Source organism: Eleutherodactylus coqui, chromosome 6 (genome assembly GCF_035609145.1).
Source record: "Eleutherodactylus coqui strain aEleCoq1 chromosome 6, aEleCoq1.hap1, whole genome shotgun sequence".
In the NCBI taxonomy this organism is placed as follows: domain Eukaryota; kingdom Metazoa; phylum Chordata; class Amphibia; order Anura; family Eleutherodactylidae; genus Eleutherodactylus; species Eleutherodactylus coqui.
Window position 1 is genome coordinate 242,802,491 of NC_089842.1, and position 20,078 is coordinate 242,822,568.

At 45.9% G+C, this 20,078-nt stretch overlaps 1 protein-coding gene across 3 annotated transcripts; it reads right to left on the bottom strand.

Annotated features, from left to right (window-relative positions):
- Positions 1-3,587: 3,587 nt before the first annotated feature.
- On the bottom strand, positions 3,588-18,769 carry LOC136631668 (jeltraxin-like). 3 transcript variants are annotated; one of them, XM_066605954.1, is made up of 3 exons: positions 18,734-18,769; positions 13,893-13,951; positions 3,588-4,548 (listed from the first exon to the last, which is right to left on the bottom strand). In XM_066605954.1, exons 2-3 carry the CDS (start codon positions 13,945-13,947, stop codon positions 3,962-3,964), a joined length of 642 nt encoding a protein of 213 aa, XP_066462051.1. In that variant the 5' UTR covers positions 13,948-13,951; positions 18,734-18,769; the 3' UTR covers positions 3,588-3,961. The 3 variants fall into 3 exon arrangements, with proteins under 3 accessions (XP_066462051.1, XP_066462052.1, XP_066462053.1); XM_066605955.1 differs by lacking the exon at positions 18,734-18,769 and adding an exon at positions 17,940-17,961; XM_066605956.1 differs by lacking the exon at positions 18,734-18,769 and adding an exon at positions 14,080-14,155.
- Between the last annotated feature and the right edge of the window lie 1,309 nt (positions 18,770-20,078).

The following is a 20,078-nucleotide window of genomic DNA, read 5'->3' on the forward strand; positions in this document are numbered from 1 at the left end:
GGCATTCTATTCTATTGCTTTCAATGGGATCGTCACTGCTGCCGATCCCATTGAAATCAATGGTTTCAGCCAAGCCCCGCGAAATGATTATCGGGGAAGGGCTTGAAATATAAGCTCTTCTCCGATAATCATCAATAAGTGTAAAAAACAATTTTAAAAAATTATACTCACCTCTCCTGCTCTCAGCCGCGTCCTCCTGCTGGCTCCCCGCCACTGCTATTGAGCTCTTTCAGCAGTCGGGGATTTAAAAATCCCCGCCTCCTGAAAGGGCTGTGCAGATTGGCTGAGGGCTCAGCCAATAGCAGCTACTGCTTAGCTTTTGGCTGAGCGCTCAGCCAATCACACATAGCCCTTAGCTATTTATTCTGCCACAGCTGTCACAGCTGTGACAGCTGTGGCAGAAGTCCCCGGCATTCTCCATCTCTTTTCAATGGGGCTAGTGCTGCTGCTGGCCCCATTGAAAAGACTGGCGATATGTCAGCGTGATGCTGATATCCCGGCGTCATGCCAAATTTTTTCTCGCACTGCGATGCGAGACTTTGAATTTAGAATCGCATCTCAGTAGAGAAAATATCGCCAGTGGGTGGGAGCCCTTCTAGTGTCTTTATTGTGGTTTATGCTGTTTTTCAGCTCAGGGTTTCTCTTTGTCTACATATGAGAAGACTCCAAGTCTCTATGGTGGGATCTACAATTCCTACCATAAAGCCTCATATTTACGCCATTAAAACCACAACTTTGTTGGTGATCCTAAATGTTTCATATGTTTCTTCCTTGATGTTACACTTAAGCATTGGACCAGCTTTCTCCTGCTGTTATGGTGCCATAATAATCTTTGACTCTTTCATTATTGATATTGATAAGCAGAAACCACAAGGTTGGAACCAAGCTGAAGCTGATCATACTTGACCGACTACGTCTGAGAGTTATACTTATGGACTAAAGTGATAAAAACAGAGGCAAACATAGAAGATAAAAGAGCCCCACAGCGAACATGGTCTCCTGGACCCATGCAGTAATTAAAAAAAAAGTTCTTGCTGATGTTCCTTTCAATGTTTTTTTTGTGTATATAGTATTTAGACTTTTTACGCTGTGTGCAAAACATTCTATTCTGTCATTGCTTATTTTTGTTTATTTTTTTTATAGTTCTCCAATAGTTGTCCCACTTCTAGCTATTGATGACCTATCGTCAGGATTGGTCATCGGAAGCAGATCAGCAGTGGTCCACCGCCCAAACTGTCATGCTGCCGGAAGCAGACAGCGCCATACATTACGCACTGGTACTGATTGGTATTAAGGTGACTTTACATGAGACTCGGGTGCATAAACGCCCGACAGCTGTCTTACAGACTATCATCCCTATGCTTCCACACAGGAGTGGTAGTCATTCAACAATGGAGCCGGCACACGCCGGAGATCCCTTGTGGCCGCCCGCCTCCATTCACTTCAAACAAGCAGTCATTCAGAGATAATCACTTGGCTTTAGGTGCGCTAAAAAGCAAATGACTCCAACAAGTGATAGATTTCTCACTCAGCGCCTTACTGGTGGTCACATCTACCAGGAACAACTATAGCCCAAATTTGTTGTTTCCAGAGATTTGGGCGACAATGACCCCATGTAAAGGTACCTTTACATGTTAGGTCCCATTCCCTTCATTGGGACTTAGCCTGCAGTACCAATCTGGGCCACTAGACAATGTAAAGAGCTGTAAGCTTCTGGGGATCAGCTGGTCGCCAGGGTTCCCAGGCTTTGTACTCCCACCAATCTGCTATCGGTACCTAATTCTAAGGACAGCACATAAATAGTTTTAAGTGCAACAACCCCTTTCAGGGAATATATAATTTATGTATTTTTGTGACTTTTATATAATAAAAACAGTTTTTTTCTAAAAAGTAATCGTAGTTATTCTTTTATTTGCCTGTTTGTTGTTTTTGATATTTAATTACATTTTATCTTTTTGGGGTTTTTTTGTTCTACAAGGAAGGTTTTACTTTTCAATGTTATTTTTCGATATAATGCACTGGAATGTCTATGTATTTTAATGCATTACTGCCTGTACAGTGGAGTAACAATAGGGGGTGCAGAGCTAGTAATCCCTTCCGGGCCCTGGTGTCTGAGGGGCCAAACGGCTCACTGCTATATTATTATAAATGGCACATGTTAGGTGGGGCCCTGCTAAAGCTTTTGCATTGGGGTCCAAGACATTCATGTTACACCTCCACTTGTGCATGTACAATATACAAGCAACTGTTTGGGGATACCTCAGGTATGGCCTAACAAGGATTATTTTAGGAATGTCCTGGGGATCTTTGTTAGGCTCATGATGGTCCGTTAAAGATGAAGGAATAACATGAGACTCTTTTTTGATGCCTTGATCACTATTGATTGTAAGGGTCAATCACAGCTGTCCTTGTCATGTGATCACACAGGCCAACCCCCTGTGCCCCCGTGGTCACAGCACTGGAGATATACGGCACTGGTGGCTAAGTACTGACTCACAGCACTGTGTATTTACATCAGGGGATGCCAAAGGGTTACGTTATTGGGATCTTGCATATTGGTTCCTGTCCAACCACGGACAAGGATATGCTATGACCACCATTGGCACATCCTTCTTGTAGAGCACCACTAGCAGAACATTCACTGTTTTAAACACTAACACCAGGTTGTAAAAGCTCCAACTTTATGAAAAGGTAGGGGAATGGGGATTGGCTCTAGAGTGCCCCAAGCCTTTATGTTGCCTGAGGCGAAATTTAAAATGCCCCTCTTCCCCTGACAAAACACCCCACTGATTTTAAAGACATTGAAAGTGCCAATAGACTAAATACCGAATACCTGTTTGAACCATTGAACTGGTCTGAAATGACAGAGTAATACAGCCCCTAGTAATGGCCCAATAGTAAGTGCCGCTCTTAGTGGCCCTAATAGTAATGGTGACCCCCTTAATGGCCCCAGTAGAAATACTGACCCTTTTAGTGACCCCAGTAATAGTAGTGACCCCCATATCAGAGACATAACTTGAAGCTGCTGGGCCCCCAACTATAAAGTTTAATTGGTGGCATTGGTTTGCAATTTGAGGAAGAGAGACTTTATAGGCCCTCTAGGGCTCCTGGGCCAAGGTGTAATCGCATCCTTTGCACCCCCTATTCATACAGCCATGCCCCATATCATAGTGGCCCCAGTAGTGGTAGCACCCCTGTTAGGGGCCCCAGTAGTAATAGTGACCCCCCATAGTGGCTCTAGCAGTAGTAGTGACTCCCATAGTGTCCCCAATAGTAATAGTATCCTCTAGCAGTAGCAGCTGCCACCACCGCCAGACCAGAACTGTGAGCAAGTGAGCGAATGGTTTGTAGGATTGTTGTCCGGCCGGTTCACAGATGGCAATTATTTTTTATTGCCCAATTAAATGGCTAGTAAATGAAAAAACTACCAGGGTAGCAACCCTAGCGCTGCCCCTCTGAGGTCCTGCAGAAGCAGCAGTCTCAGGCCTCCTGGTGGGAGCCCCCATGGATTGGCTGAGTCTTGTGTATGACGCCCAGAGAGTTCTTACAGGGGTTTTATTTCAGGACAAAATAGAGAAAGGTTCTGCTGTAGCAAAGCGATCGTTTATTAATTTGTGAACATGAGTATATAGACCAGTGCTGCCCAACTCCAGTCCTCAGGGGCCCCACAGGTCATGTTTTCTGGATTTCCTCAGTGTTGCACAGGTGATGTCATTATTGTCAGTGCTCACACATTACCACAGGGGTTCTTACTATAGGATATCCTGAACACATGACCTGTTGGGGTCCCTGATGACCGGAGCTGGACAACACTGATGTAGAAGAATCCCAGATGAAGTATACACATGATATCAGTGGAGGGCCCACCACATACATCTAGTAATAAATGCATATACTTCAGATATAGTAATTAGCATATTGCATACAATGACAGAAGATTAGTTAAACATATAGCATTGAGTTAATTTTTCAAGGCCATGACGCCCCCTCTGATCTCCTTAGTTCCATTTGCCCAGCTAAAGATATTTCCAGATTTACAAAGATGATAATGAGAAATGGTCTTGGTGGAGAGAACGTAATCCCACATATTGACATCAGACATTTCACCAACAAAAGATTGGCCTGCCTCAAACTTCCCACCAAAACTGTCCTGTTCCTGCCCAAGGATGACACTCATCTGAGGTCCTATGGGGAATCTGCTTGCAGTAACTCTTCTAGGGTAACGCTTGCCATTGATCCACAGTTGGAGCAGTCCGGTCTTGGAGTCCCAAGCAACACAAGTCTGTTTCCAGTCTAGAACATCAGGATCCACATTAAAGTAAAGATCTTCTTGATTTATGGAGATGGAAATCTTGTTTGGTGGATATGGATAAATAAGGAAAGCGTTGTCTTTTCCAGGCGTGGCCAAGGAAAAAAGAGAATGTTCTCGTTGGAGGCCGGTATAGGAGCGCAGACATACGGTAAGTTGTCTTAAAGCTTGTTTCACAGTTGGCCTCAGAATCACATAGTCAGTGACTGATTGCTTAGGGAAAAGAAGGATATTTTGGCCTAGACCAAAGGAGAGAACATAAAGTTGCAGTAATAACAATAACAATCATTATATCATCACCATCACATCTAGATTTATATTAAATCCTACCATCGATGATTGTATATATTAACCCACTAGGCCACCAGGATTCTCTTCTGCACAATTAAAGTGTTTGTACCACAATTACAAGTTATTCCCTATTCACTGCTGAGACCCTCACCAATCTTGAGAACAGGCATCCCATGTGCCCCGTCCTCCTCACTGGGGGTTTACTGCACCCTCTACGGTGAGGAGTAGACTACATGGAGGGCACCAGCACTCTTTTCACTTTCAATGGCAGTGTGGATATAGCCAAGTGACACCAGATCAGCTATTTCCATCAGCCCCATTGAAATAAATGAAGTGCCAATCATGCATGCTCGGTCAGCGATCCAGTCACATTGACATCTCTGCAGTGGATAGAAGCGCTCCCAAGTGATAGGCATAGTAGGACATGGGACCCCCATTCTCTAGATTGACTGGGATCTCTGCTGACATGACGAACAAAAAGAGGGTACATATCAAGTGACTCGGTGTTGTAACCAGGCTAGAAGTGGAAGTTCTGACACGGTAAATGCGGTGTAACGTTGTCACCTCCATGGACAACCACTTTATCCACAGATCGCCATCATAAACTTGAGGACCACAAGACATTTTATATAAAAAACAGTGGACCACACAGATCAAGGTTATTTAATAGACTACTGGATGCTCAAGGGTTTTGTTGAATCAGAAGGTGAGCAATACGGCAACAGTACTTGTGGGCCAAATCTAAATAAGAGAAGGACACAAAGCAGTGAATTAGATATGAACACCAACTAACAGGGCAACTAGAAATGGAATATTAAATCCGTGGGTCAATAGAGTATTGGACATTGGGTTTTGTGGGTGACCAAGGACAGGACTCTATAATAGGCGTTGCATATTGAGAAGGCACTAAGTTCTCAATGGCCAATCATGATGTCAAGAGAAAACACCAGTTCACCAAGGACCAGATATTGAACACTGGATCATCAGGGATTCTGGACAGTACCATTGAGTTGAAACTTAGCCCTTTCAGGACCAGTGATTTTTAATTTTATTTTTGCCTTTTCATTCCCACTTTCCAAGGGTTATAATCTTTTCAAAAAACTTTTTGACATTTTTTAACACTTTTATGTAGTCCCCACAGGGGACTTGAACTTGTGATTATTGATTGTTGTACTATATACTGCAATACTACAATATTGCAGTATATAGCATTTTTTGATGTTGCCAATCAAGCCACCAGGTATGGAGTGGACTCAGCTCCCGAGCCTGCCCCATAAATGACCGCCCAATGTAAATTTAGTTTTGACAGTCATGAAGGGCTTAATAACAGTTTTAACAGGTGTTGCTAGACACTAGATCTCTGTCTTCATAATTTACTATGTAAAATTGTTGGAACAACCCCTGGCAACGGGTGGCGATCCTTTTGCACTCTGTTGTTCCCCGGCTTCTGATCCACACAGCAGTAGATGTTTAAATCCAGGCAACCAAATATAGACCAGCAGATTTTGGAGAGGGATTCACACTTGTAACTCTTAAACATATACTTGCTTCAGCACTCCCACCAGAGTCCCCATCTACACGATTATATAGTATTCCTAGAAATACGATGCACGCACTGAGGTCATAAGTAACACAGAGGGATGTAAAACAGCATAATAGGAAATATCCAGGAACAGACAGTCCTGACATAAGAGTCACACATATGTGTCAAACAATTCAAGGGGGCTTCCATTTATATAGATACAAACCACAATGCATTCATCCTAAATGCAGAAGAAGGAAGAAGGGGAAGCATTTAAAGAGACCCGGATGGACGAGCACAGAACTTGTACACATGTCAAAAAGAAAGAAACATATGTTTATTAAATGGGAAGAGGAGGAATACCTAAAGAAGAATATAATGGGGTCTGCAGAAACTGTAGGGCGAGGGTCAGAAAAGATAAAGCTGATAATGAATTGGGGCTTGTAAGAGAGGCCAAAAGCAATAAAAAAGGATTTGGGGGTCAAAAGCAAAAGAAAAGTCAGAGATGCTATTGGATACTTATGAGATGAAAATGGTGAATTGGTTACGAATGATGTAGAGAAGGACGAACTGTTAAATTCCTATTTTGCATCTGGTTTCTCTCAGAATGAAGATGGAACATCAATAGAGATGAGCGAGCATGATCGTCTAAGCTTGATGCACATTCGAGTAGTAGCATACTTGAAGGCGCTCGTTACTCGAGTGAGCACCGCGCGGTGCATCGAGAAAATTTCATCCTCTCCTCCCCACATGTTTAGCGGTATTTTTTAGCCAATGAACATGCAGGGAAGGCTTTGGCACCTCCTGCTGTGCCGTGCCAACCCTGTGCACCTCTATAGCAGTGATTGGCTGGCCTGATCAGGTGACCTACGAGTATAAAAACTCAGGTCCCCTGAGGCTCACCTCACATGCATGCTCCATTAGCTGAGGGATAGACCTGCTGCTATTCAGGGAAAGCGATAGTGTAGGGTAGAGGCTGCGGTTAGGCAGGGATCCTTGCTCCAAGAACCCAACAGTCCTTTCTAGGACTACAACTCCTCTCATTGTGTGCATCAGCAGTTTGGCTGGCTGGGAGCAGTAGTGCACACAAAGCATTCTCAAGCATCCCGGCTGTATACTGCATACTGTTACCGGTTTTATGCAGTATACTGCTACTGGTGTACAGAGACTAGATAGGTAGTAACAAAACTCCCATCATTTTTCCTTTTCTTATTTTTGGGGGGTGTAATGGAAAATATCTGATTATAAAATATTTGGTTATGGATAATTATTATTTGAATTAAAACTGCGCAATAACAGACAGCATCGAAATATACCAGAGAAGCTACTTCACAAACCACTGTAGGTTGTGTAACTATACTGAGGGACATATGTCTAGATAAGATAAGGATATCGAGAAGCTTCCACATGTTGGCTCAAGGGGCCATACCAAGAATATCAAGATACTAAGGGGGGGGGGGGGGGGGGTACACCTCACACTAGGATAGAGAATAATGTAACAAAGTTATAAAAGTAATCATGAACTGGATATATAAGAGTATATATATATATATGAGTTTACATGTATGTGTGTATGCCTATATGTATATATAGATATATGTACACAAGTGATATTTGAAATATTACGCCACAGAATCATCCTGAAATGTATTGCACAGATCATGTGGCCATATTCTTAGCTAAGGGGACATATGCTGAGATAAGATAAAAACTTTGAGGCTACTTGGGCCTCTCAGCACTCCGTCAAGAGGTTATTCACTGCTGACTTGGAAGTTTCTGGAAGGTATGTAAATGAAGAATCAGAATGTATCCAGTACAGAGAAGTAACCAATCAGAGTTCGGATTGAGACCTGTGCAAAGAACTATGACATTTTTTGTATTAATGAGATGTAGCCAATGGACATGAAGAAGGGTTAGGTTGACCTATGAGAAATGTTGGATTGGAAACTAACCAATAAACGGGCATAGTTAATTGTCCAATGATGCTGCGACACCCCAATGTTAGGGGCTATAAATAAAGATGCCGGACATCGATTTGTTGGGAATTCTTTGATGATTCCATAACTGTGTGGCTCTGCCATTTAATGCCTCCCTCATATGACGTACTGAACTCTAGGTGTGGCAGCCCTACTGCACGGGTCACCTAGACTTCAGTCACAGGGTACACTCTGCTGTCCCTCATCAGGCTATCGCCGCAGCATGGGTCATATGACGTCATTCACAGGGTACACTCTGCTGTCCCTCATCAGGCTATCGCCGCAGCATGGGTCATATGACGTCATTCACAAGGTACACTCTGCTGTCCCTCATCAGGCTATCGCCGCAGCATGGGTCATATGACGTCATTCACAAGGTACACTCCGCTTTCCCTAGACGGCCATATATTTTTGCCGTAACAGGGGGGCTTTAAGTGTACGCTATATACCCCTGTGTGTGTCCCGTCAATTCATGCTATCCAACTTGTCTGTACGCAGTTTACATTTTTTTAGGGGGGGGGGTGAAAGTGTACGCTATATACCCCTGTGTGGGTCCTGTCAATCCACGCTATCTAACAACAGTATACACTGTTTATTCTGTATATTTTGGGGTTCAAAGCATATGCTATATACCCGTGTGTGTGTCCTGTCAATCCACGCTATCTAACAACAGTATTCACAGTTTATTGTGTCTATTTTGGCCTTTAAGCGTTCGCAAAATAACTCGCATTTTGACGAAGTGCTTTATACAACATGATGAAGACTAGGGCTAAGGGTCCAACACCCAGTCTTCCATGCAGTCCACTCACGCTAGCCAAGGCACTGCTCCTCTGAATCCTCAGGCTGCTCCTCCTTCCTCCCAGCCTGGTCACTCCAGGAAAAGGAGAGATTCAGAACAGGCAGACCCCCAGGAACTGTTCTCAGGTCCCCGCCCTGAGTCGGAAAAACCGATTCATCAGGTACTTGAGTAGTTTGTCGTGTCTGATGCCCAAAATTTGGACCTTTCACAGTCTCAGGGTGATGAGGGTGGGGACTTCCAAGTAGTGTCTCAAGAGGTATTTGTGGATGATGATGATGAGACACAGTTGTCTGTCAGTGAGGTTGTTGTGAGGGCAGTAAGTCTGAGGGAGGAGCAGACTGAGGATTCAGAGGAAGAGCTGGTGGACGATGAGGTGACTGACCCCACCTGGGTTGCTAAGCCTACTGAAGGGGGAGGCAAGTGTAGCACCAGAACAGGTTGGAAGAGGCAGTGGGGTGGTCAGAGGGAGAAACAGGGCCAGAGCAAGTAATTCCCCAACTGTTACCCACAGCACCTCCTCGCGACAAGCTCCCGTGCAGAGGGCTAGGTTTTCGAAGGTCTGGAGGTTTTTCAATAGGAGCGCGGACAACCGACAAACAGTGGAGTGCAACCTGTGCTGCACCAAGATCAGCAGGGGAGCCACCACTACCAGCCTGACCAGCACCAGCATGCGCAGACATATGATAGCTAAGCACCCGACGAGGTAGAACGAAGGCTATTCACCGCCTGCTGGTCACAATACTGCCTCTTCCCCTGGGTCACATCCTGGCACTGAGATGTGTTCCCCCACCCAGGATGTAGGCACGAGCATCTCCCAGCCTGCACCCACTCCTTCACCTCCACGGTCCTCCACTGCCTCCACCTATGTGTCCCAGCGCAGCGTTCAGCTGTCCATAACCCAACAATTAAAGCGCAAGTGGAAATATGCAGCAGCACACCCGCATGCACAATTGCTAAACGTGCATATATGCAAACTACTGAGCCTGGAGATGCTGCCATATAGGCTGGTAGAAATGGAGGCTTTCCACAACCTCACGCCGGCGGCCGCCCCTCAGTACTCAGTCCCCAGCCGCCACTATTTTTCCCGCTGCACCGTCCCCGTCCTATGCCAGCACGTGTCACAGAATATAAACCGTGCCCTCACCAACGCAGTTACTGGGAAAGTCTACTTAACTACCGACACATGGACAAGTGCTGGCAGGCAGGGACACTACATCTCCCTGACGGCACATTGGGTTAACCTGGTGAAGGCTGGGACCGGGTCTGAACCTGGTTCCGCTCACATGCTACCCACACCGAGGATTGCGGGTCCTACCTCGGTCATGGTTTCTCCGGCTTATTATGCCACCTCCTCCAACCCCCCCTCCTCACCAACCTTCACCTCTAAATTACCATCTGTGAGCACGTCGCCTGCAGTCAGTAGCTCGAGGCGCTGCATAACTGCCATGGGGAAGTGTCAGCAGGCCGTGTTGAAACTCCTGAGCTTAGGTGACAAGAGGCACACCACCCAAGAGCTGTTACAGCATTTGACGAACCGACAGATTTGTGGCTTTCGCTGCTGAAACTCCAACCAGGCATGGTCGTGTGTGACAATGGGAGTAACCTGGTGGCGGCTCTGCAGCTTGGCAGACTAACACACGTGCCGTGCCTGGCCCACATGTTCAATCTGGTGGTTCAGCGCTTTCTTAAAAATGACCCCAGTTTGTCAGAGATGCTCAGTAAGGTGCGCTGCGTGTGCGCACATTTCAGAAAGTCCACCACAGATGCTGCAACCCTCAGGACACTGCAATATCGCTTCCAGCTGCCAATGCACGACTGTTGTGTGACGTGCCCACACGCTGTAATTCAACGTTGCACATGTTGGCCAGGGTTTACGAGTCAACCTCCACAGTTCTTCACAGAGGAGTGGGCATGGATGTCTGACATCTGTCAGGTCTTGGGAAACTTTGAGGAGTCAACACAAATGGTGAGCGGCAATGCGGCCATTAACAGCGTAACTATCCCGCTGCTTTGCCTGATGAGAAGGTCGCTGCTAAGCATTAAGGCCGACGCTTTGCGAATAGAACAGCAGAAGGGGGATGACAATACATTGCTTGATAGCCAAACCACCCTCAAGTCTGTTTCTCAGCGCATATTGGAGGAGGAGGAGTAGGAAGGGTAAGAGACTGCTGCCAACACTGCAGAGGGTACCCATGCTACTTCCTTCACATCTGTTCAGCGTGTATGGGCTGAAGAGAAGGAGGAGGAGACTGAGAGTCATCCTCCTGGTGAGGAAAGCAATGTGCTGTGTACTGGGACTCTGGCACACATGGCTGACTTCATGTTAAGCTGCCTTTCCCGTGACCCTCACATTAGATGCATTATGGCCAACACAGATTACTGGGTGTTCACCTTCCTCGACCCACGGTATAAGGAGAACCTTTCCACTCTTATTCCCGAAGAGGAAAGTAATACGAGAGTGATACAATACGACAAGGCCCTGGTGGAAAAGCTGATACTAAAGTTCCCATCTGACAACGCTAGCGGTAGAGGACGTAGTTCAGTGGGCCAAGTAGCAGGGAAGATACGGTGAACAGGCAGTATGTCCAGTGAAGGGGAACACCCTCCAAGGCCTTTGCCAGTTTTATGGCACCGCAGCCAGACTGTGTCACCACTAAATTTCCCCTGACTTCTCTTCACCACCGGTGGCAAGCAGCGTAACAAAGATTCTTTACGCTGGAAAAGGAGAACCATGCACCCTCTATCACCCTAAAAAAGGTGAGAAGTAGCTTGGTCTATCCTTCTCTGATCTTCCTCCTCCTCCTCCTAAACCAGCATGTCAGCATGAGGAACTGCCAATTCTTCAGAGGGCCAAAAGGCTCTGTAAAACCTAATTTTTTCGGAGGGCTGCCTCCAGGCTCTGTTAGCAAATTAAGCAAGTACGAGCTCTATGTTAAAAATTTTCAGGTTTTTACCTGCACTCTGGGTAAACAAATTTTTCAAGGGTACACCTATGCTCTTGGTACACAAATGTTTCAGGGGTTCGCCTATAGTCTTGGTACACAAATGTTTCAGGGGTTCACCTCTACTCTTGGTAAAGCAATTGTTTCTGGGGTTCACCTATAGTCTTGGTACACAAATTTTTCAGGGGTTCACCTATACTCGTGGTGCACAAATGTTTTAGGGGTTTGCCTATATAGTCTTGGTACACAAATTTTTCAGGGGTTCGCCTATACTCGTGGTACACAAATGTTTCAGGGGTTCGCCTGCACTCTGGGTCAAAAAATGTTTTGTTGTAGAATGGGTTGTTCAATTGTGGAGATGTGTAGAAGTACTGGCATCTGAGTCCCCTTTATGCCCACGTTTGGGGCTGATGTAATTTTGTGACGGAGGTGGCATGGGATCGGAATTATTGGAACCCAACAGTCCTTTTTAGGACTACAACTCCACTTGTGTGCATCATCAGATTGGCAGCATGGGACCAGTAGTGGGCACAAAACCTTCACAAGCATCCCGGCTGTATACTGCATACTGTTACCGGTTCTATACAGTATACTGCTACTGGTGTACACAGACTATATAGGAACTAACAAACCTCCTCTCATTTTTCATTCTTTTATTTGTTTTTGGACGAAAGCATTTGCATAATAAGCACAAGTGTTATATAGTGCAGATCGAGAGGAACACAAGACTGTGCACATTTACACTATTTTTGGCTGAAAGCATTTGCATAAAAAAATTTATGTGCGGAATGTATTTTTCTCACTTTCCGGTGTCATAGAAATGTGAAATTTGGAACGGGCATTAATTACATCATAAATAGGAAAAGCTAATGGGTCCCACCTCGATTATTCAATTCTAGCGCAAAAGAATTAGCGTCGAGATTTAACGTACATAATCTAAATCTCTCACTTCCCAATGTCATAGAAACTCAAAATTTGGCACGAGCATTGATTATGTCATAAATAGGAAAAGTTAATGGGTCCCAACTCGATTATTCAATTATAGCGCAAAAGAACTAGCGTCCAAATTTTACGTACTGAATCAAATTCTCTCACTTCTTGGTGTCATAGAAACATGAAATTTGGCACGCGCATTAATTATGTCATAAATAGGAAAAGCTAAAGGGTCCCAACTCGATTATTCAATTCTATGCGCAAAAGAATTAGCGTCCAAATTTTACGTACGGAATGTAATTTTCTCACTTTCCGGTGTCATAGAAACGTGAAATTTGGCACAAGCATTGATTATGTCATACATAGGAAAAGTTAATGGGTCCCAACTCGATTATTTAATTCTAGCGCAAAAGAATTAGCGTCAAAATTTTACATACATAATCTAAATCTCTCACTTCCCAATGTCATAGAAACATAAAATTTGCCATAAGCATTGAATATGTCATAAATAGGAAAAGTTAATGGGTCCCAACTTGATTATTTAATTCCAGCGCAAAAGAATTAGCGCCCAAATTTTACGTACATAATCTAATTCTCTCACTTCTTGGTGTCATAGAAACATGAAATTTGGAACGGGCATTAATTACATCATAAATAGGAAAAGTTAATGGGTCCCACCTCGATTGTTCAATTCTAAGCGCAAAAGAATTAGCGTCCACATTTTACGTACAAAATCTAATTCTCTCACTTCCCGATGTCATAGACACTTGAAATTTGGCACGGGCATTGATTATGTCATAAATAGAAAAAGTTTATGGGTCCCAAATCGATTATTCAATTCTAAGTGCAAAAGAATTAGCGTCCAAATTTTACGTATGGAATCTAATTCTCTCACTTCCTGATGTCATTTTATATAAAGGAAACGTCGCATGGTTACCTCCACGTGTTTTTTTCTGGGTAACGCAGAGAACTATGCAAAATGGTGAACATATGTTTTTCCGGTATCTCTAAAGTAACCACGACTTCAGAAGATTTTCTGTGTGAACACCAGATAAACACCAGTACCAAATTAACTCGGGCGAAGCCGGGTATATCAGCTAGTCATAGCATATGCACTGACCTGTCAAAGCATAGCATCCAGAGAGAAGAACAAACAAGATGGGAAGGGTTTTCATTTTTCTGAAAAAAAAATATTGAAGTTAAATGAGTGTCTGGTGAGTCAATACAATTTTTTTTGCTTTTAAAATATTAAATTACTATATATAACTTAAAGGGGTTGTGCAGGGACGCTAAATACTTACACATACCTGCTGTGTTGGAGTCTTCAGTTGGAGTCACATGGTATGGCCCTCCCTCTGTGTCCTCCACATCATCCAGGAGGCTGGACATCTGGCTGATCTTATTAACTAAGCTAGACCCCTTCTGTCTCTGCATCAGTAACAGAGAAGAGGCCACACCTACTGCCTCATCATTGGTTCAAGCTGCAGTGGAGGCATCCAGAACCAATGTTGAGACAGGAGGTGTGTCTCAGACTACTTCAGACCAGGAACTGTAGATAAACTATAGTCACAGATCACAGCTCTGTCCTAAAAGAGCGGAGCTAAAAAGCATCCAAGGAGTTAAATCTGAGGAAAGGTTAATAGCAGCAGATCAGCCCCCATAGATACCATCTTACATATCAATTTACTGCTCCTAACCTGAGGGTCATTTTTAACTTTTACTGAACACATATATACATATGAACACTGAGGAGGAGGAGGGCACATTACTTCATAGGTCACCGGCCGCTGGGCTAAGAATGTTTTAGGGGAGTGCAAAACTGGTGGCTCGGTGCAGCGCTCCACAGATTATGTGAATAATCCTGAAACTACTGGGTGAAAATTTCTCTTTTAATTCGTATAGCAGAAAGCGGGCATAAAAAAACGGCATTCAGGGCAAAATCCATTTATCAGTTCAGCTGGAATACATACAGTTGGAGACCTAAGCAGAGAGACGTCCAACTGTGGAGAATGGCAGCGGTAATAATAATAATAATCTTTATTTGTATAGCGCCAACATGCTTACATAGACGGGGGATACAGAAAGACAAAAGTACAAACATTACAGAACCACGGTTACATAGTAATCAGCTGATGGAAACAATAGGGGTGAGGGTCCTGCTCCAACGAGCTTACATACTACGAATAGTGGGGTGATACAGAAGGTAAAGGGGCTGGAGATGTGCACAGTATGGCGGGGCGGAGATGGGCACAGTATGGCGGGGTGGAGAGTGAGGACTTCTATACACATAGACAATGGTCAGACATTTAGCCGTGTGACGGCAGGATCAGTATGACTGCAGGGGCAGTTTTTGATGGCTAGCAGGGATTGCAGTCAGTAGGTCAGGGAGCATGTTATCAGGTGGCATACAGAGGAGTCGGTTTAGGGTATGCGGTATGCCTCCCTGAAAAGGTGCGTTTTTAGAGCATGCCTGAAGTTCTGCGAGTCCTGGATTGCTCGGGTAGCCTTTGGTAATGCATTCCAGAGGACCGGTGCTGCTCTGGAGAAGTCTTGGAGGCGGGAATGAGAAGTTCGAATTAGAGGGGTGTGCAGTCTAGTTTCGTTTGCCGAGCGTAGAGCCCGGGCTGGGTGATGGATTGAGATGAGGGAGGCAATATAGGGGGCGCTGTACTGTGGAGGGCTTTGTGGATGAAGGTAGCGAGCTTAAATTGAATTCTGTATTTAACGGGCAGCCAGTGCAGTGACCGGCACAGGGCAGAGGCGTCCGAGAAGCGGCTGGACAGGAAGATGAGCCTGGCTGCCGCATTCAGGATGGATTGGAGAGGGTAGAGTCTGGTGCAGGGGAGGCCGATCAGCAACGAGTTGCAATAATCGAGGCAGGAGTGGATGATGGTGAGAAAAGAGCGGATTTTTGCGATGTTCTTGAGGTGCAGCTGACATGTTCGGGCCAGAGATTGGATGTATGGGGTAAATGAGAGATCGGAGTCGAATATGACCCCAAGGCAGCGGGCGTGTTGTCTAGGAGTTATGGTGGTGCCACACACTGAGATGGAGATGTCAGGATGAGGTCGGTTAGTGGAGGGTGGAAATACCAGTAAGTCAGTTTTAGAGAGGTTTAGTTTTAGGTAGAGAGAGGACATGGTGTTAGAGACAGCGGACAGACAGTCGGTGATGTTTTGGAGGAAAGGTGAAGAGATGTCACGGGCAGAGGTGTATAGCGGGGTGTCATCAGCATACAGGTGGTATTGGAGGCCAAATCTCCTGATGGTTTGTCCAATAGGGGCTGTGTAGATAGAGAAAAGAAAGGGGCCGAGGACAGAGCCCTGGGGGACCCCAACAGCAAGGGGAAGAGGAGGGGAGGTAGAGCCAGCAAAGGAGACGCTGAAAGAGCGGTCAGATAGGTAGGAAGAGAACCAGGAGAGAGCAGTGTCCTTTAGGCCGATGGAGCGTAGCATACTGAGGAGGAGTTTGTGGTCGACAGTGTCAAATGCTGCGGAGAGGTCGAGGAGGATCAGTAGGGAGTAATCGGTACAATAGGCTCCTCTGCATCTGCCATTTAATAGAACATCCTCTATAGCTGCCACAGTGCTATAAGCTCTTAAACTACTCTGTAACCCACACTACAAACCCCTACACAAACCCCACAGTACTATAAGTTCCTCTGTTCCATCCGCAGCACCCACAGGGTACTATGAACTTCTCTGTAGCCCCGAAAGTACTATAAGCTCCTCTGTAGCCCCCACAGTAATATAAGCCCCTCTGTAGCCCCCACAGTAATATAAGCCCCTTTGTAGCCCCCACAGTAATATAAGCCCCTCTGTAGTCCCCCACAGTAATATAAGCCCCTCTGTAGCCCCCACAGTAATATAAGCCCCTCTGTAGACCCCAACAGTAATATAAGCCCGTCTGTAGCCCCCACAGTAATATAAGCCCCTCTGTAGTCCCCCACAGTAATATAAGCCCCTCTGTAGACCCCACAGTAATATAAGCCCCTCTGTAGCCCCCCAGTAATATAAGCCCCTCTGTAGCCCCCACAGTAATATAAGCCCCTCTGTAGCCCCCACAGTAATATAAGCCCCTCTGTAGCCCCCCACAGTAATATAAGCCCCTCTGTAGCCCCCACAGTAATATAAGCCCCTCTGTAGTCCCCACAGTAATATAAGCTCCTCTGTAGCCCACCACAGTAATATAAGCCCCTCTGTAGCCCCCACAGTAATATAAGCTCCTCTGTAGCCCCCACAGTAATATAAGCCCCTCTGTAACCCCCACAGTAATATAAGCCCCTCAGTAGCCCCACAGTAATATAAGCCCCTCTGTAACCCCCACAGTAATATAAGCCCCTCTGTAGCCCCCACAGTAATATAAGCCCCTCTGTAGCCCCCTACAGTAATATAAGCTCCTCTGTAGCCCCCCACAGTAATATAAGCCCCTCTGTAACCCCCACAGTAATATAAGCCCCTCTGTAGCCCCCACAGTAATATAAGCCCCTCTGTAGCCCCCACAGTAATATAAGCCCCTCTGTAGCCCCCACAGTAATATAAGCCCCTCTGTAGCCCCCACAGTAATATAAGCCCCTCTGTAACCCCCACAGTAATATAAGCCCCTCCGTAGCCCCCACAGTAATATAAGCCCCTCTGTAGCCCCCACAGTAATATAAGCCCCTCTGTAGCCCCCACAGTAATATAAGCCCCTCTGTAGCCCCCACAGTAATATAAGCCCCTCTGTAGCCCCCACAGTAATATAAGCCCCTCTGTAACCCCCACAGTAATATAAGCCCCTCCGTAGCCCCCACAGTAATATAAGCCCCTCTGTAGCCCCCACAGTAATATAAGCCCCTCTGTAGCCCCCACAGTAATATAAGCCCCTCTGTAGCCCCCACAGTAATATAAGCCCCTCTGTAGCCCCCTACAGTAATATAAGCCCCTCTGTAGCCCCCACAGTAATAGAAGCCCCTCTGTAACCTCCTCAGTAATATAAGCCCCTCTGTAGCTGAAAGGGGGTAATGCTGTAGTGTTCCCCCTTACAGAGCAGCAGCATGTGACCACTGGGAGCCAGAGCTGTAGGCTGGACCAAGAGCAGAATAGCAGATGGTGTTTGCCAGCACTGGTGAGAGGCCTTTCTGCCAGCCCAGTGCCCTAGCCAGGGAACAGAGGAGGGGAGCACTCACCAGCGCTACTGAAAGGTGCTGGAACCGCTCCCTGCTCTGTCAGCCCTGTGAAGATCAGCCTCACTGACAGGGAAAAAGATAAGACTATGGTCTCGCCGCCGGAGAAGGTTGGGACTAGTTTTTGCGCACAGCCAGGCACCATATAAGGATGAGGAGCTGCGTCACGGCTTCAGATGCAGCATGAGAGGGAGATGCAGATGCAGCAGAAGTACAACAGCATCAGTACCAGAAGTGTCAGAGTCCATCCATAAGCCAGAGATATCACCCAAAGGCCCTGAAGACCTGGGGGCTGAAAAGGGAGAAGCAGTGCCAGATAGACAGGATGGAACATTGGGGTGAAGGGTCCTGCAGTGTGTGGGAGGGGAGGGAGATTCCTGTGTATCCATAGCCCTGCTCCCCTGTACTCTTTTCTCTGGACTGTGGATGAACACCGCCGGGACATCATGTATACAAGACCTGGTCGTTTAGTAAGGAACACAGTGTTAGGACTCGGCCGGACTGCCTATTTGCACCTCACCCGGTCTTGCCTCTACCAGGTTTTCAACCATGCTGATGTCCAGGGAACACAAACCCAGCTGATATTAGCAGCGCTGGCTGATACCAGGAGTCCTGGTGCACGTGCACCATTTGCCCTGTAGTTACCCAGCTCTGATCTGAGTGGTGCCAGGAGTTCTGTGCCTCATTCACCACTGCGAGGCATATAGGGGCTCCACTACATAATAATTAAGACATATATGTTTATACATGATCTGACAATCAGTGCACCATAAAAAATACAATATTAGCCAATTTACCTTGTTCTTCAATCCAAAAATGACCTTTATAGATGACTGTAAGATGAAGAAGTGAACTTTATTTCAACATTTCGCAATATTTCTAAAAGTTTCACACAGGAATAAAATGCAAAAAAGGCAGAATCCTAAAAATGAAGTATTTTTGTTTTATTTCTAAAATAATGTGGTGATTTTTTTTTTCATTTTCGATGTCACAATCTGTATTCAAAAAAAATCTAATATACGTAGATAGCACAGAATCCACCATTCACAATAGATGATGGTCACAGCTCACCTCCTCTCCCTCCCTGCACAATGACCCTGGCATGTTACTCTTATGATCCACAAGACTGCTGTATAGCATCTCTCTAAATAGTGCTAATTGCCGCCTCCCCCCACCCCCATAGTAACGCAGACGAGAGAGTAAAAAAATCTACAATCAAAAAACACAAACAGATTAGAACAATGAAAATTGTTTCACTTTCTGGTTTTAATTAGTAGAAATAACATAGGTGATATATTTCCATTTAACTGCAGGAGTGACATCATACTCGGCTCTTACCAAACTGTAAGGCACCCCCATGTGTTGGAGAGGTGCAGATGTTGTGGCCCAGTACAATGGGGCCCCCTCCTAAAATGTGTGGATGTTCAATACTGTATTGTCAGTGTCTTTTGTGTTGTGTGAGTGGTGTATTCATACCCTGCAGCACTGGAATGTATCTTTTTTGTCTGTCATGTGACCATGCTTTATATATGTGAATGCAAGGTGTGTGCAAGGGTCTTCTGCTCTGGTCTGGTCTTGAGATGGACAAGACAGCTGTCTGTGGGTACCTTCCACCCACAGGAGGCCGAGAGGATGGCCTATTGCTTGTGAGAGCAGGTGATGTTTCCGAGCCGTGCAGCGTGCAATAGCCAGTGAGTGTGGACCAGTAGAGGAGGAGAGCGCAAGAAGGAAGAGTGGAACTGGGCCAGGACCTGCAGATAACTTAGGCCTCATGTCCACGGGGAAATTCAGGGCCGCACGGATTCCCCGTGCAGAATCCCGCAGTGGGTTCCACCCGACCCGCAGACATGGGGCCTTTAAATACAATATACTCACCTGTCTGGACACTGCGGGGATCTCCTCCGTCACAGCCGGATCTTCTTTCTGCTGCTCGGCGGATGCGCTCGGCGCCGGCAGACGTGCTGCATGCATGCGCTGTGTTGTTTTTTTAAATCCCCTGCTTTCCCATGGTCCGCGGCACGTCTGCAGTGTCAGCTGCGGACGCCTTCCATAGGCTTTAATGGCAGCCTGCCGAAGCCGTCTGTGCGGGAGATCTGCAGAAAATGGAGCATGCTGCGGGTGCTTTCCCGTGAGTGATCAGCG